Source organism: Scomber japonicus, chromosome 2, assembly GCF_027409825.1.
Source record: "Scomber japonicus isolate fScoJap1 chromosome 2, fScoJap1.pri, whole genome shotgun sequence".
Classification (NCBI taxonomy): Eukaryota; Metazoa; Chordata; class Actinopteri; order Scombriformes; family Scombridae; genus Scomber; species Scomber japonicus.
The window spans coordinates 12,138,141-12,155,532 of NC_070579.1; the positions used below are offsets into that span (position 1 = coordinate 12,138,141).

Sequence of the window (17,392 nt, forward strand, 5' to 3'; positions counted from 1 at the left end):
ATATAATTCGTGAGTGGTCTTGAATGAATCAGGACAATCTAAGCTTTCCAACGATGTACGGCATGAATATATATGTTTAAGGGTTGGTGTTTAAAACATTCAGAAGAACGTGTGGCTACCTCCTAACATCCGTCCTGTCCCGTGAACGGAACAGCGTGCGTTAAGAGGTTAAACACTTTTTTTCAGTTTCATATTTTCTGATGTAGAATAAAATGTTAGCATAATTGTAGATATTTAGAAAGACAATTAGGAATTTTGAGGAATTCCTGAAATACATGTATAAAACACACCTGGGATCAGTAAATTAAAATGACTCCACTAAAAATAGTCACAATAGGAAAAGATCTGTTGCATATAATCAAATTAATTAACAGGGTCCTGGTATTATTGTGTATTTGTGCTCAGTGTCACACTGCCATAGTTTACTGGGACACTTTAAATAAATAAACTGTGTTAATGTTATTTTATTTTCTTACTATGACAAGACAAAATATCTACTGTTAAAATGACCTATGTTGCATTGAACAGTGCTGGTAGAAGTACTCAGAAAGTAAAGTTAAAGTACCTAAATAAAAAATACCACAATGTAAAAATACTCAACTACAAAACATTGAGTGATCCATCAGAGTTGACAGAACCCAGAGACCAGTGACAGTCCTGATAGCTGTGTGGTGGGCTCGCTCTTGTGGTCCCTCCTGGCAGGTTTGGTCATATTAAAAACAAAAGTTGTCTTAATCTTTTTGCCATAAATTACCCAGGTCCACACCCTTGTTGTTATTCTGTAAATGCCCAGATGGGGGCAATATTATGGTTTATCCAAAAGCCCCACCTCCAGATTCCCTTAACAGACTCAGTCCCAGTTAGTGTGCATATCCTGTCCACCTTCAGACTCTTTTTGCAGAGGCCGAGTCCCAACACCTACCCCTGAGTCCTAGTCCCACTCCAAGCCTCTTTGCATTACTTTCCATATAATCCCACACACTCACACATCCTTCAGATGGAGTAATGTTTGACCAAAAAACTCTCTTCTTCACTTTGTCTCCACTTCACTAGCAACATACAGGCTACCCAATGTTCATTTTCACATTTCAGCTTAAACTATCTCTTGCATTCTGGCTTTGAACTCAATTAATCAGTGAATTCCCATTTTATACAATGGCAGCAAGAAGCAACTGCTCCTAAAATTTAAATACCTGGGAATCTTGTCATTTGAAAGTCAAATAAACACAATACATCCATGTTTTGAAAGACTTGAGACCTAAAGACTTGAGACCTAAGCAAGTGAGAGATGAATTAGAGAGAGTGAGAGAGAAACAAGCCAGAAGTCAGAAAGTCCAATTTCCTGGGGACACACAGCTCTTCACTTGCCGCGTCTGTTCAGTGTCAATGCCTTGATTTCATTGGGCAAATAGGACAAATCTAAATTAGGGACGTGTTGCTTTCTGTTGCTGCCTCTCTTCCTTCTTCAGGCTATCCAGATGACAACGTGCCAGGGCTGCAACTGAGAAATATTGTTGATTTTGTCGATTACATTGTGTTTGAACAAAATCTGTAAAATATAAATGCTATGGTCAAGAAAACAAAGGTCTGTAGCTCAAAGTGATGTCCTAGAGTTGCCTTTTTTTTGTCTGAACAACAGTCAAAATATCCAGAGGTATCTTTTAACAGTGATTTGAAAGCAAAATCTATATTTTAATATTCTCTCTATCTTGAGTTTAAAACAATACAACATGTATTAGCACACATGCAGACACAAACTCACTTCAAATGTCCCATGAGCTTTGCAGGACAGTAATTTGCACAAAACAATTGTTTTCTACAAAGCAACACAAACACTTAGATGCAAACTTATGCAGATAGGGACTGATTGTGTCATACTGGCATGCAAATGAAAAAGATCTGCCAGTTTTATAAAATCAGTGTGACTGTCTGAAGTAGTCAAGTCAGTTTATTTATAGATCACATTTCAAAACAACAAAAGTTGACTAAAGTGCTCTACAGAGACTGAGAACTACAATCAAGTCACGTGTCTGTGCTGAAGGGATTTTACTGGACACTGCAGTGAGGTAGTTATTAATCTATCGAAGCAGATAACAGTACACTTTATTTTAGACATTTAGTGATTTTCAGGTATTTAACAGTTCATTTTTAGGAGATTTTATAGAGCTGGTGATGCGGTTTGGTACAGATTACAGTAAAAAAAAAAAACCTAGATTGGATTAATTTGGTTTAGTTGATGAATTCTGATTCATTATATCTCCGCTCATACCAAATTGTTAATTTGCAAAATATCTTAAGTTAGACTCTTAACGACTCTTTAAATGACAGAAAATACTTTGTTTTCAGGGTGTGTAGTTTTATGTGTTAACTATATATTAGCATATCAGGCACATTTTCGGTATACTTCAAAATTACACAACCTTCTAAAAGAACTGTCCTAAGAATAACAGTAACACACTGAAAACCAAAGATTAACGCAGTGCTCGCCCTTTCCTCATTACCACCACTAAACCCAAAAACTCCTCCAGTGGAGCTGCACAGTGACCAGTAGATCGGACTGTGGTCGACTTGGTCAGCTTCCAGGTGGACTGTGATTAGGGCGTTCCTGTAAAAGAGAGGCTAAATATGAGTGGGTACATATCAACTAAACCAATTTAACACTTTGTTGATTTTTCCTATAATTTGTTCCACACCACACCACCTCGTCTGTAAATCAACTGATAAATATCTGAAAATGTATATACAGCGACCTGCAAAGTAAAGCTTTACCTAGACCATTTTATAAAATCTGGCTGGATAAGTCAATCTAATCAAACATTTATTCAAATCAGATCCATTAACATAATCAGATGCATAGTTAAATATTGCTGCAGGGGAAGAGACAAACCAGAACAACTAAAGTGGATAAAGTGACTTCTCGTGGGTCTCTGCATCAACCTGCTAATATTATTGTATTAGGTGTGAGGAAAAGATAAGCACACACACACGTACGTCAGCAGCTCTCTCCAGTTTAAATAAAGGTGGATATGCAGGCAGGAGTCATGACAGATCCCAGGGGAGGAGGACGGAAGAGGCAGGGAGAGCTGACCACACAGATGTGTGAATCACACAGAAAGGAACAACATCAGGAAACAACCCAAGCTGAACTGGCTTTGGTCATCTGATTTATTGTGTGTCGTCCAAAACAGAATATTTTTAATTGCCTACACTACTGCAGAACGTTTACTATAACTACTGCCTACTAGTTCTTCCAGTATTTTCAGTATTTACAGTGCACAGTACAGTTTGTGTGTGTGTGAAAAACAAAAAGAGGAAGAATGGGGGGCAGGGAAAGAATATCATAACGGACATAACGTCTCACCCTACAGCACATATACGTTACCATGACGAGATGTCTCCAGGGGCAAAAGCAGAGAGAGAGAGGAGGGAGAGAAAGAGTGAGAAGAGGCCCATCGCCTGGAGGAGAGAAAACTTTAAAGGACGGGTTCACAATTTTTAATGTCTGTTTTTAAGCGACAGGTGTTTGTTTCAACATTTAAACAGGTTTTCTTGATGTAATCATTCATCCTGTTCATACTGATCATTATGGATCTCCTTTATGTGTGCTCACAACTTAAATGATAGGGGACAAAATAATCCACAGTCCTTGTTTTAAGAAAAAAGTATTTAAAAGTTCATCTGAAGATAATATGAGGCTTCACTTGTCTGACTAAATCAAATAAAGTGGATCTCATTTACACTCTTGTTTCCCCGTTGAGCTAAGGTTGATGGATTGCAACAAAAAGTGAGAATTCAGCACCAAAAAGACACACTGACTTGATTTGACTATTTTTGGGCAGCCAAAGCTTCATATTAGCTTCAATTAAAGCTTTAAACCCTCGCCATTTATGATAAAATTGCATTATGAAGCCATTTCTGTGACAGATGCCAGAGAACTGAAAAATTGTGAACCTATCCTTGAAGTAGTTTGGTGTGATTCTCATATCTAGTTCAAATTCATCCTAAAATGTGTTGAATTGGGTTGAGGTCAGAACAGTCTTCCAAACCAAAGTGGGGAGACATTTCCGCATATGGACCTGGCTTTGAGCACACAGCACTGTAATTTTGAATGGAAAGGACCTTCCCCAAATTGTCCCCAGAAGCAAAGCATTGTTTAACAATATCTTTGTATGCTCTCACAATAAGACTTCCCTTCATTGGAACAAAGGTTTGCATGAGAAACAGATCAAAAGTGTGAACAGACACACGGAGGGATAAATGAATGTTCTTACAGCAGCGTGCTTACTCTGTCCTGTGCCTTCTTAGTTCCACTTTGATCATCTGTTTCACTTTCTAACAAACTTTTTCTCAATTTTCTCTAGAGCTGACCAGCAGATACACACACACACACACACACATAGTACTGAAGACAAACACTGGTCTGTCAGTTGATGAATGGCTCTACCCATGTGGAACTGATAGTGAGCAGATCTCAATTAGGCTACAGAGAGAGAGAGAGAGAGAGGGGTGGGTGGGGGAAAGAAGGGGGAAAGAAATGTTTAAGTGAATGAAATCAATTACAAGGTTTTAAATATTGTGCTTGTAGGTGAACAGTGGGGCTGCAGGGGTGGAGTATAGTTTGCCTAAATTACAGTCATCTCCCTCCAGCTGGCTGGCTGTATCTGGGGCGTGTACTGCTGTTATAAAAAAAAAAAAAAAACTCCCAGTTCTGCAACTCCTGCAGCTCCAGCGAGGCAGTCTGGGTTTGCAGTCAGGGGACACTCATCAGCAGCAGCAGCAGTAGCAGCATCATCTTCATCAGTCAGCAGCTCTCTCTCTCTCTCTCTCTTCTTTGCTCTCCCCCTCTCTCTCTCTCTTTCTGTCCCACCCTCAGACACCCACACACTCTCTCTCTCGTCCTGTCCGTCCGTCTCAACCAACACAGCATCTCTTCTTTTCTCCTCTCTTCTATTTGTCACATCATGTCTGCAAACGGCGCCGACGGGGACCTACTGCAGATCCCTCTGGGTCTCATCAACAGCGAGGGGAAGTATCTGACGGCGGAGACCTTCGGCTTCAAAATCAACGCCTCGGCCAGCAGCCTGAAGAAAAAGCAGACATGGACCCTGGAGCAGACCGGGGAGGACGGCAGCGTCGTGTTCCTCCGGTCCCACCTGGGCCGCTACCTTGCCACGGACAAAGACGGAAACGTGACTGCGGACAGCGAGACTCGGGGCCGGGACTGCCGGTTCGTCATCACTGAAGCCGACGGGCGGTGGTCGCTGCAGTCCGAGCCACACGGTCGGTTCCTCGGTGGCAGCCAGGACCGGATCACCTGCTTTGCTCAGACAGCCTCACCGGCGGAGCAGTGGAGCGTGCACCTGGCCGTGCACCCGCAGGTCATCCTCTACAGCTTCGCGCGTAAACGCTTTGCGCACCTGAGCCCCCAGGAGGTGTCAATAGACCGGGATGTCCCCTGGGGGGTCGACTCGCTTGTGACATTGGTGTACCGGGACCAGCGCTACCATCTGGAGACGTCTGACAATCGATTCCTCCGCAATGACGGCAGCCTGTCCACAAAAACGGACAAAGACACCGGGTACATGCTGGAGTTCCTCTCCGGTAAAGTGGCATTCCGCGACTGCAATGGTCGCTACCTGGCACCTATAGGCCCCACCGGCACAATGAAGTCTGGGAAGGGCACCCGGGTCGGGAAGGATGAACTGTTTGGCCTGGAGCGGAGCCACGCGCAGGTCGTGCTGACTGCGGGGAACGAGAGAAACGTCTCCACGAGGCAAGGTGAGGCTCTGCGGCCCCTCAGAGCCCCCCCCACCCCCCCAAAAAAAATCACATTTCACTATGTTGATGAAGTCACTGCATAACTGGGCACACACCACAGGCAGCTGTTGCATTGTGTGTGTGTGTGTGTGTGTGTGTGTGTGTGTCCACAATGTGTGTGAGAAAGAAAGATAGGGAGCAGAACAGAATTAGAGACCCCTGTTACTTCATTTCCCTACCATGTGTTATTCATTATCATGCTCTCACTTTCTCCCCCTTCCTTCCCTCCTTCCTTTCCTCCCTCCCTCCCTCCTCCTTTTTTGGCCGGTCTCTGCCTAGCTTCACATTTTTCTGCAGTAATTCTACCCCTGCATTGTGGCTGGCTCAGGGTCAGCTCCAGCCTACAGTTATCCATCATTCTTTATCTCAGAATAGACCGAATAGACAGAAAACAAGACCGGAGACAAAAGAGATCAAATGGAGGAGAGAGCCAGAGGGATTTGCAGAGAGAAAGAGAGAGAGAGAGAGAGAGAGAGAGAATGAGGTGTGACTCAGATTGTCCTGCTGAGTGAAATGACTGTGGCTCTTTTTCTTTATGCCACATGCAAACCTCTTTGTCTTGACGCCACTGAGTCTCACTTTGAGTCTGTGCTGCCATCCTGGGACTGATCATGGACAGCAGTTTATCAATGCAGTCAATATGCATTAATGTGGAAGTGTGTGTGTGTGTGTGTGTGTGTGAGAGAGAGAGAGAGAGAGACAGAGATACAGAGAGAGAGAGAGAATTTCAGGAGAGATTAATCATGGAAGAAGAAAGATATTCATTGTTTGAAAGAGGTCAGCTTCAGGCCTTGACTTGTGACCTGATTGGTATGTGATTTAAGTTACGGCCATTAAGGTATGACTAAAGTTCCACAGGGTAGAGTCACAGAGATAACATACAGACATGAGCTTTAAGCCCAACAACTCTAAATGGGACAGGAACGAAAATTAGGTTTTTGGGTCAATCTTTTAATTGAATAGCGAGAACTGTTCTTTGTTGGAGAAATGCACAGTGCTATAAATCATTTGAGACAAGTTTAGGTCAAATCTCAACCACTTTGCGGGTCTTTCATATCTCCGATTTGAACGTTTTCTTTACGAACTGTGTTCTTACATAACTGAGACCTCGTCTTTGTTGAAGGGTGCTTCACCAATTGCACTCGTGAAATTCAGTTTACTCTTCAGGTGGAGTGTGACTCAGCTCGTTAAATCAGTTGTATAATATCTTCTATCTATCTGTGGCTCTGGATGAGCTTCTGAAATGGTTGAAAAAAATAACCCAGATCAGAGTTATCTCAGTTTGGGCTTTGGAGTTTTAACAGAGCCTGCATCACAAACTGGAGGTGATGAGGTTTGAATACAGTAGGTTATTAGGAGGCAGGGAGAGTTATATAAAAAGTGAATGATCCAGCAGTTTTTTGAGTGTGACCCACACTGAAGATTAACAGTGTTTCTTCACATGCAGCATTGTAAAAACAGCCATCAGTAATGAAGCAGCAACTTCCTCAGTCCTCTGTCAGCATCTACACAGGGTGCGTTCAGGCTCAGTATTGCTGTGTAGGCTGTCTCAGTTTTGGCAACGCTTTGAGACCAGTACAACAATCACTGTAGAGACATGAAGTGAAGAATTGCAAGAAAATGTACTTAAAGTCCAAAAAAGCTTCAGGTTGGAGTTATGAGTGTCAAGTGTGAGTGAAAAACGAGCCATTGTGCAGCTGTTGTAGGCAGCTCCTTTTTAATAATAAAACATTTTTTCCATCAGACGTGGATCACATGGACGAGTAAAAAATGCAGTTGAAATGCCTCCTGTGTAGATAGGCAACAATACAACACTAAATCACCATCTTACCTCTTAAATGTATTTGTAATAAGTTTCTAGCTATGCAAACTTCAGACTTGAATGTTTCTGCTTGCAAGAGTCAAGTCATCATTTTTGTTATCATATGCATGCTTAGAGATTAAGTCTGAAGTCTACAGCTTTGGAAATTCACCATAGAAGAAGCAGAGCTGCTAATGTCTCGGCAAACCAGAATGAAATGCATTTAAAAGATTTGTTGTATTTTTGACTCGTCTATGAAACTATATATTTTTCCGATTTGGAAAAACTTGCATCCTTGCTGTTATTCCACTGTCATCACAACTATTCCTCCTGTCACCTCGCCTCATTCAGGACTGGCACATCAACTGTGTGGGTGTTATAATTAGTTGGCAACTATTTTAATGAATGGGTAATCATTTTTGGGTCATTTTTTAAAGAAAATTGCAGAAATTATCTGATTCCAGCATCTTAAATAGGAATAGTATATATAATATAGTATAGTAGTATATAGTGTATATATAATATGGTTAGGACAAAACATGAAATTTTAGGTTGCGTGTGGGTCGACATTTTATGACTTTTTTAAAGACTAAATGACTATTTGGTTAAATGAGAAACTAATCAACCAATTAATTAATAATGGAAATAATCATTAGCTACAGCCCTACTAAAGTGCAATAAATCAGTTTGGCCTCCAACAGCTGGACATTCTCCCAAATCCATACTGCATACAAATTCGATACATACCTTAAACCACTAATCACAATATTCTGTTCTTGTGGATAGTGTAAAACAAATAAAGCCTACTTCATGTCTCATACTAAACTGAAACAATGCAAAACCTCCTGTGATGTCACAGCTGTAACCGCAGACAACCAGCGTATTCAAAAATGGGAGAAACTGCCCTATCCACTCTTAAAAATTCCAGCTGTTCCTGCATCTGTTTCCGCTGTGCGTTGCAACGCAGGACAATAGGGACCAAATACACTATGCATACTTTCTGGTTTGGCAGTTTTCTAATGTGGACACACTATGGACTGAAAACCTGCTTACAGTTAATGTAGTGCAGTATAGATTTGGGACACAGTGAGACAGTTCAGGACATCCTGTCCCTTTAAGAACCTTTTAGGGGACGTTCATGAATTAGAGCGCAGTTGAGTTTCAGATGAGGAAGAAAACCTCCGGAGACAAATGAAAACTGACAGCACACTGCCCCACTTTTTTTAGGCATGGACCTGTCAGCCAATCAGGATGAAGAAGGGGACCAGGAAGTCTTCCAGATGGAGATGAGCCGTGAGGACAGGAAGTGTGCCTTCAGGACTGCTGCTGGGAAATACTGGACCCTGACAGCAACTGGAGGACTGCAGTGCACCGCCTCCACCAAGTAACCACACACACACACACACACACACACACACACACGATCATCATGTTGACAATCATACACTTATGCCAGTCACAGTCGGCTCAGTGTGTTTGATATCACGTGTGTGTGTGTCAGGTCTGCCAACAGTTTCTTTGAACTGGAGTGGCGTGACGGTCGTGTGTGTGTACGTGCAGCAAACGGCAAGTATGTGATCGCCAAGAAGAACGGACAACTAGCTGCTACTGTTGACAGCCAAGGTCAGTCATGTTTCAGATGTTGCTGAGCTAATGAAAATATCTTATTATAGTGCTTTTCATTTGTACATTTTAAAATGAGTTCTATTGCATTTTAATTTTACTTTTACAATGCAGAGTACTGAGTACTATTTATTGCTAGGCAAGACCTATCATCAAAATGCTTATGGGAAACAAGTCCTACATCTGTCCGATCCAACCCTGACCAGTCTGTGTCTTTAGGAGAGGCTGAGCAGTTCCTGATGAAGCTGATCAACCGTCCAATCATTGTCCTGCGTGGAGAACATGGTTTCATCGGGGCTCGTAAAGCAGGAACTGCGACTCTCGATTCCAACCGAGCATCTTATGATGTTTTCCAGCTGGAGTTCCACAACGGAGCCTACGCCCTGAAAGGTAGGAAACCATGTTGGAGGACAAACACAACACTGAGTTTACAGACCGATGATGTTGGTTTTTATGCATACTTTCCTCCATTTACTTTAAGCCACATAGTTCACCCAACTACAGAAATGAGCAGTGGCTTTTTTTTTTATACTTCCTCTAAGGCGAACCAATGTCAAAAACGTTCAGTCCTACATGTTAAGATGGAAGCCTCACTTCTAACAGCTGAAGGGAAATAATCACATCAGATAGAGGGTAGATGTTATGATGAGACCAGCTGGGACTTTATGACTTTAATGTGATTAGATGTTCACCTCTGATGCTTTATTCTTTTTCCTGGCGTGACAGAAATACGTGTCCATAGATTAGGAGCAGCAATGGTAGGTTAATGTTACTTGTAGGTGGAAGCTTTTGGAGGATTTTGAAGTAGTAATAATAATAATAATAATAATAATAATAATAATAATAGTAATAATAATGCATTTTATTTAAAGGCGCCTGTCAAAGCACTCAAGGTCACCTTACAAGGCACATATAACACAACAACAGTACATCAAACAGTATAAATCAGGTGACATTTAGTGCAAAGATAAAGAATAAATATGAATGTGACTACAAAGTGCATTAGTACAATAAATAAACAAGAACGTGAGTGCATAGTCAGTGTGAGACAGAGTAGGCCACTCTGAATAGGTGCGTTTTCAGGCGGGATTTAAAGGTGGAGACAGAGTCCGAAGTGCGAATGTCTGGTGGGAGAGAGTTCCATAGGCGGGGGGCAGATCGGCTGAAAGCTCTTGACCCCATGGTGGTTAAGTTGGCAGATGGGGCGAAGAGCTGGTTGGCAGAGGAGGATCGGAGAGTTCGAGAAGGTGTGTAGATGTGAATAAGTATCATGTTAATTCAGAAGAAATGACTCAGAAAAACAGGAAAATTATCTCATTAATTCAGAGAAATAGAAAAAAATACTTAAAAATATAATTCAAGTGAATGGAATACACTTCTGTAGAAACAAACTATGATCACAACTTGGACGTTTTTCTCAGCGTATAAAGTTGATAATGTGAGGGTCAGCCAAAACTGCACATATACAAGAATGGTATCAAACTTGTAATCTGAGTCTTGGTAGAAATAAAAAAAATAACCTTAAAAAGCATAAAAATAATATTTCCCTAAATATTATTTCTTTAGTATTAGCATGGCAACCTTGAAATTAAATGCAGTGAGGGTAGATTTGATTTATGGACATATTACATAAACGTCAACCAGCCCTTCATGTATACTTTAAGGCTTCATTAAGTGTGTGTTGTTTGTCCAGACTCCCAGGGGAAGTATTGGTGTGTTGGAGACGATACAGCAGTGTCGTGCAGCAGCGCCACACCTGTCCAGTTCCTATTTGAGTTCTGCGACCTCAACAAGATGGCAATCCGTGCTCTGGGAGGGAAGTACCTTAAAGGAGACCACGCTGGGGGGCTAAAGGCCAGCGCCGACTCCGTGGATAATGCCACCCTTTGGGAATACTGAGAAAGCACAACCGGACTCCACCAGTATCTGACATGATGCTTCTAACTATTGATAGATTCTGTAGGTAGCTGTTTTTTTGCATTGTGTGTGTGTGTGTGTGTGTGTGTGTGTGTGTGTGTGTGTGTGTGTGTGCGCGTGCGCGTGCGTGTGTGTAACTGTGAATTTGTTTGGATGAACGTGTGGTTGAAATGAAAGCTGATAAACTGGAAGTTATTGCACCAAAGCACTACAGGTGTTTTATTGTTTTTCTTTCTCAATCCTTATCTCTTCTTACTTGTGCTTTTTACTGGAGATTTGGATTTCCATTCACTTTCTCTTAAATGAATGAATCATTGTGTGGTTGAGCATTATTTGTTTCACTTGCAGTCAAACTTTACACGAGCTGTACCTGATATACGTCTGGATGATTACTGAGATTATTAGTCGAGCCTATCTGTGGTAACTACTGGTGTAAACGAACATGTAGACGCTATAACTCATAATTTACAATATCTAACCTTCTCCTGTTCAGTGTCCTGCTGCCGCTATTGCTCCGCTTTCATCTCCTGCTCTCTTTCAAACTATAAAGCATAACACACATCAGATAAAGGGATGTTACTGATTTACATGTTTCAGCTGTAAATAATGCTTTCTTTGTCACTGAATGCTTCAAAAACATAGTAACCATGGAAAATTATGTAAAAAAAAAAAGTGTTTCTAAAGAACAAAATGGGATGTGGCTGGCAGATGTAACATGTACTTTGCTTGTGCGCTACTTAATGCACCTTTCCAGTTTCCTCTCCTCAATCTTGCAGACAGACTTAATCTGTGTAGCCAGATGCATCGTCAGTAGTCTGTAGTCACAAGTTTCCCTTCAAGACTACAGTCACTGTTATTTCTGGTTCCTTAAATGAATGTAAGGTTCCAAAGAAACAAATGAAAGGATTGGTTGAGTGAAAGAAGCTTTTAAATTTACCCAGCAACTAAAGGAGCCTTCTTAGTTCAAATGATCATCTTTTCTGTAAAAAAGGAGGTGATGCGTAGGGCCTAGTGGTCACCACACACTGCACACTCAAAAGCACATTAAATAGATGAAAATATGCAGTCATAGATATATTAATTCCAACTGTGACAAGTCAGCGACTCAAAATCTGCACAATAATGTAGTCAGTGTTGACTTGAAAGAAATTATAAGCACATGTTTGTTGATGAAATGTCTGCCTTAGATTGGGTCCTGCTGCTGTTGTGTGAACACAATGACGGAGTTATCTCTCTGACGATCGTTGTGGCTGTGCCTTCCATTTCAGCCTCTTTTCATGTTCTTATACATTTGACCTCAACTGAGTAAAAACCCCAATAAAGTTTCTCCTCCTGACAGTTGACCATTGTCTTGAATCCTTCTTTTCTCCAATGAAAGAGTCAGTCACATGTTCTCTCATTTACATTTAGTAGCAGGTTTGCAGAAAGTTTTTAGTGTATTTGTCCAGGATTTGAGAGATTCTTAGATTTCTTTCTCTTCCACCACCAAAACAAGGGAAGTGAAATGATTTCAACTGTAATATATCTTAAGGAACAATGTCCTAGTTCATCTCAACAATCCACAGACCTCACCACAGTTTTCATTGGTGCTGTTTATTCTGTTTAAAGTAAGCCCAATAAAAACAGGTTTAAAGTAAGTCTAATAAAAACAGGTTTAAAGTAAGTCCAATAAAAACAGTTAATAATGAGGTCTGTGGATTATCCACAAAAACCGGGACATCATTTTTAAAAGCTTTGACCACCACAAACAAAGCTCCCTAACCCCCAGTATGCTGGCATGGTAGCAGAAGTCACAAAAATGAAACCAAACCAATCACTGATCTTTTTGTTGAGTTGATAACAGCAGGATATTTAATTTTTCTCACATAGTGTTCCTGTTGTGGGATTAATACACTTTTCCAGGTCCAAAAGTGTCCAATATTCCAAGTTCAACAGCAGAAAACACTTTTGTTTAACCTCCATTCCTCCAAGCATGTCTTAAAAAGTTCAGAAAACATCTTATTTAGAGACACAAATCACATCTGCAATCTCTTAGTAAAAATTCAGTTTGCACCCCTGACTGTAATTTGTAACAGTGTTAGTGATCATCATTGATTCTTCAGCATCCAGTGCAAGTTTGATCTTCGTTGATGTCAGTATAACCCTGAAGAGAGTCTGTAATCTAGACATGGCTGAAGTTGGAAAAGAGTCATGTGCATAAGATTTGATTTTGGAAAGAGATAATATTGTTTATGTATATAGCCAAGTACAGAACCTTGTGGTACCCCCACATTATTATTAAAGGGGACGTTAATGTGAGACCATCAATTCATATCGCCTGTTTTGTAATTCAATATAATATAATTTGATATGCATGACACCACTTCTGAGCATGGTCGTCCAAACCAAGGCAGCATGATGCATGATCTGTTTGTAAAATGCAGTCATTAACGGCATCAAAGGCCTTAAAGAGATGAACATGTAGTGCAGCACAGGGCTGTTTCATGTCCAGAGAATGTATGATGAATGATATCACTGAACCATGTTGACGCCAAAAACCTGAATATTGTTGTTAAAGAGTACAGATTTTGTCTTGATAGGTACAACGTTGCAAGAAAAATTTGAAGTTTTGCAGTAGTGGCTCATGCTGTCAGTGAACCCATAACTTTAGCTCATTTCCATTCAGTTCATCTATGTGTGGTGCAGGTTGTGATTAAATGGGCACTTAGAGGTAAGGATCCAGATTGCCTGCTTTAACTGATTTTTAAATGGTCGAGTGAATTAAATACTTCAAATGTGGAAACAGGCTGAAAGGAAAAAGTGCTGCTTGGTGAAGAGGACAGGTAAAGTGTCCAGCAGTGATACAAATGGTGGTTAAAAGCTTCCAGTGTCTCAGGTATTTCATACATACCTAAAAATTATTAGAAGCTCAGTTCACAGTCACATAGCAACCATCTTGCTCTACTTATAAAAATCTGTTGTCATGATTTTTTGCAAATACTGTTGTGTGTGGGAGAAGGAAGGAAGAGTCTGCATCATGTCCCCTTGAGATTTCGCTGAGCCAAAACTGTACAAGAGAAGGGAAGGCGAGGGCAGAGGGAGGTAACCTACTCTACTTACTTTGTCCTTCTGCAGAGGAAACTCAGCTCTCCTCCTCTGAAAACAACACCCAGTCCTTCAAATGTGAGCCAAACTTCAAATGTTGGGTTTTGACAGAAACACAGGAAAAGACCATAGACATCTTTCATTCTTCAGTGCCTGGATCTCAGCGTGTTGCCATGGTAACGAATAAGTGGCAGGGTTGGGGCTTGTGGAGGATTGATGTTCAGAGATTTAACAGACACACATAGATCAATAATCTCAATAAACCTGGAAATACTCTCAAGCAGTCGCATATTTTAAGATACAGTTTCTCTGGCGCTTGAAACTGTGAGTCAGAAAGGCGACTCTGTAAATAAAAACCTCAAGATAAGCACAGACATGTGATAGTCCCTAAATGAATTGGAGCTCACAATAATACACCAGTACCCCCATTCCCATGTCTTTTCAGCCACTCTGTGGGTCGGTGTGCGGTGTGTGAAAAGCCCCTATCGCCTGTAAAGAAAAACAGATGGCAGGGTCTTGCCAAACTTGTCTGGCAGAAAAACAGCTAATATGGCACTTCAGTGGAAGGAGCAAATAATAAGCAATAAGGAGACAGACAAAGCACGAAATGAATGACATGGTAGATAAAAACTGAAAAAGTAAAGCAAAATATGGGTTAAGCTGACATTGAGGAAGTAGGGTAGATGTTTTTTTATGCATGCAAGTAAGAAGAGAGTTCTGAGTCAAAGAGGTGAAGAAGAATAAAGGATTTATTCAAAAGTTCCTTGGTGATACTATTCTTCTTGGTGAAAGACTATAGCATGAGAATACTGTCGCTTCCTGGTGAGACTGTGACTCAGAGTTAGGGTGAATTTTAAGTATTTTCCTTTATTGATTCCTCTTATAAACCACTGTGGAGTTATATGTGTACAAGTGCTTAATTTAGGGACTTTTCAAGGGGGAGTAGAGGAATGAAGACACCACAACACTTGCTTAGCTTACTCACAACATTTAGCCGCCATTTATTTAACAGTAACAATTAACATACATTTCTATTGTTTCCCTTTAGTGCAACTACAGTTTGTTAGTTCAGGTTTTATTTGCTTATGTTGTCATTTAAGTTGGGATACTGTGTATTTTCTTTTTTCAACCAACTCAGGCTGAGGAGAAAATAAACAAATGACGAAATTTTAAAAAACTTTTTATTAACGCTGGTAGTGTGATTTTATTTTTTCTCTTTAAATGTAATGTGGTGAGATCTCAGTGCTTATCTGTAAGAAGTAATCACACATGGAGTCAATCAGTCCCCTTGACTGGTGAGACGCTCCTCTGCACATCCATTGTGAGTCTTCAGCTCTTAACATTTCCAATTAGTAGTTTCTTTGTTAATCTGTACTGCAGGATTGCATCTAGTTGTGTGAACTGTAACACTACTGCCTCTGAACAAACATTGTTAATTTTCCAGTGTATATTTTAACTACATAACTTTCTTGACCCCATTGGCGTTTAGGACCAGGTGTCTTAAACTGTCGACTACTGCCATCTAGTGTAAGTAACGTGAATATGAATCTGATTTGATTTCAGTATGCACAATAAACTAGACCCCTTTAGTATGGGAGATCTTAATGCTACAGCAGCTACTGATATTGTAACAAATAGTGTGCCTCAAACCTTGTGCCAACAGTTTGGGAAAGACTTCCTGTCTCATCATGACATGTCCCCACATATGAAACAAGGATCATAAAGTTTCGAACTGACTGGCCTGCACAGAGCCCTGATCTCTAAACATCATATCCAGGATGAACTGGAACATATTGAGGCCCTGTGGCTCATGAATACTCTTGTGACTCGCTATAATAGTTACAGCATTTTGTGAAAAACCTTCCCATAAGACTGGAGGCTCCTATAGCACTAGATTAATGGCCGTTATCTTTTAAAGTCCATGTTCAATCATTCAAAACGTTATTTAAGCTTCAAAAACTACTGAAATGATGTCAAGATACAGAGTTAAAAAGAAATTACCCACAGTTAAATGAGGGAATACTGCACTGAGGTGAAGTAGTTTTAAGATTATAGTATTGAATTAACCAGTACATGACATTCTCCACTCCACCAGTGTCTCTGACTACTACCATTAAAACTAAAATGATACCCATATTACAGATATTTTTAGAATTTGCTATCTGTTCAAGATCCATACTCCACATATGACACAACAATTAAACTGGGCCTCCTGCATAGAAATAAAGCTGCTTTGCAGTTATCATCAATGTTTGCACTTGATTATAGAAATATTCGGTACTGGCACACTGCCCCATCATCACTTCAGCAACTAGCCTAAACCATGTTAATCATAGTGCATAATACTTTATCGCTAATGAGGAATTCAGTACTCATGATTATTCCCTGTATCACAAGCTTGGGTGTTTAAATTACAGCTCACAAACCAGTAAGTAGGCTACTTGAAGTGTGTGTTTAAGCACAACTCAGGCAAGAGTCCAGCCTGCATGAACACTGAAAAAGGTCTCTGATGCTGTGATCCTTTCTCTTGCTAATACTGACCATTAGATCCTATTCAACTTACAATGTAAGTGAAGGAGGACAATGTCTACAGTACTGGTTTTGAGCAAAAATGCATTTAAAGGTCAGAAGTCTGAGTTGGGTATCTTCAAAAGTTAGTAAAAAAATCCCTCTTGACAGAATGTTTTCCTATTTTCTGCTGCAGTGGAAATATTGCAAGAAAAATAATGAATTTGACGATAAAAATACAGTAATTGAGGAATATATTGACATGATTTGATTAAATTGCATGGTTTAAGATTTCTTTAACTTTTAAATTCATCTTTACAGCTTCTGTGCAAAGATGAATTTGTCCATCATGTACTCAAAATGCATGATGAAGAGGTCTCTTAATGCCAGTATGAACAGGAGGAATAATTACAGAGATAAAAACAGGCTTGAAAAACTGAATCTATCCTTCACCCTTAGATATCTCATATTGATGCACAATTCTTGCCGCTGGTTTCATATATGCCCTCACATCAAATTATTTCATTATCCTTGGAGATTTTAATGTTTTTATGACTATTTTTTATGACTAATTTTTTTGTCGATTGTGGCTGTCTGGCGTTAGTTGTGTTGTTTCTGTATGCTGTTTGTCTGACGATTAAG

The 17,392-nt window shown here is 40.4% G+C and overlaps 1 protein-coding gene across 1 annotated transcript; it reads left to right on the forward strand.

The window, feature by feature from the left end:
* Nucleotides 1-4,898: 4,898 nt before the first annotated feature.
* LOC128372950 (fascin-like) lies at nt 4,899-11,253 on the forward strand. The gene is made up of 5 exons (XM_053333163.1): nt 4,899-5,778; nt 8,846-9,002; nt 9,120-9,241; nt 9,461-9,631; nt 10,935-11,253. Exons 1-5 carry the CDS (start codon nt 4,962-4,964, stop codon nt 11,138-11,140), a joined length of 1,473 nt encoding a protein of 490 aa, XP_053189138.1. The 5' UTR covers nt 4,899-4,961; the 3' UTR covers nt 11,141-11,253.
* Nucleotides 11,254-17,392: the final 6,139 nt, after the last annotated feature.

Excerpts from the sequence above, each read along its gene's own strand:
- LOC128372950 (XM_053333163.1), top strand. The coding sequence starts at position 4,962 with ATGTCTGCAAACGGCGCCGACGGGGACCTACTGCAGATCCCTCTGGGT. Across the intron at positions 5,779-8,845 it reads AAACGTCTCCACGAGGCAAG|GCATGGACCTGTCAGCCAAT; the intron begins GTGAGGCTCTGC and ends CACTTTTTTTAG. Across the intron at positions 9,242-9,460 it reads TGCTACTGTTGACAGCCAAG|GAGAGGCTGAGCAGTTCCTG; the intron begins GTCAGTCATGTT and ends CTGTGTCTTTAG.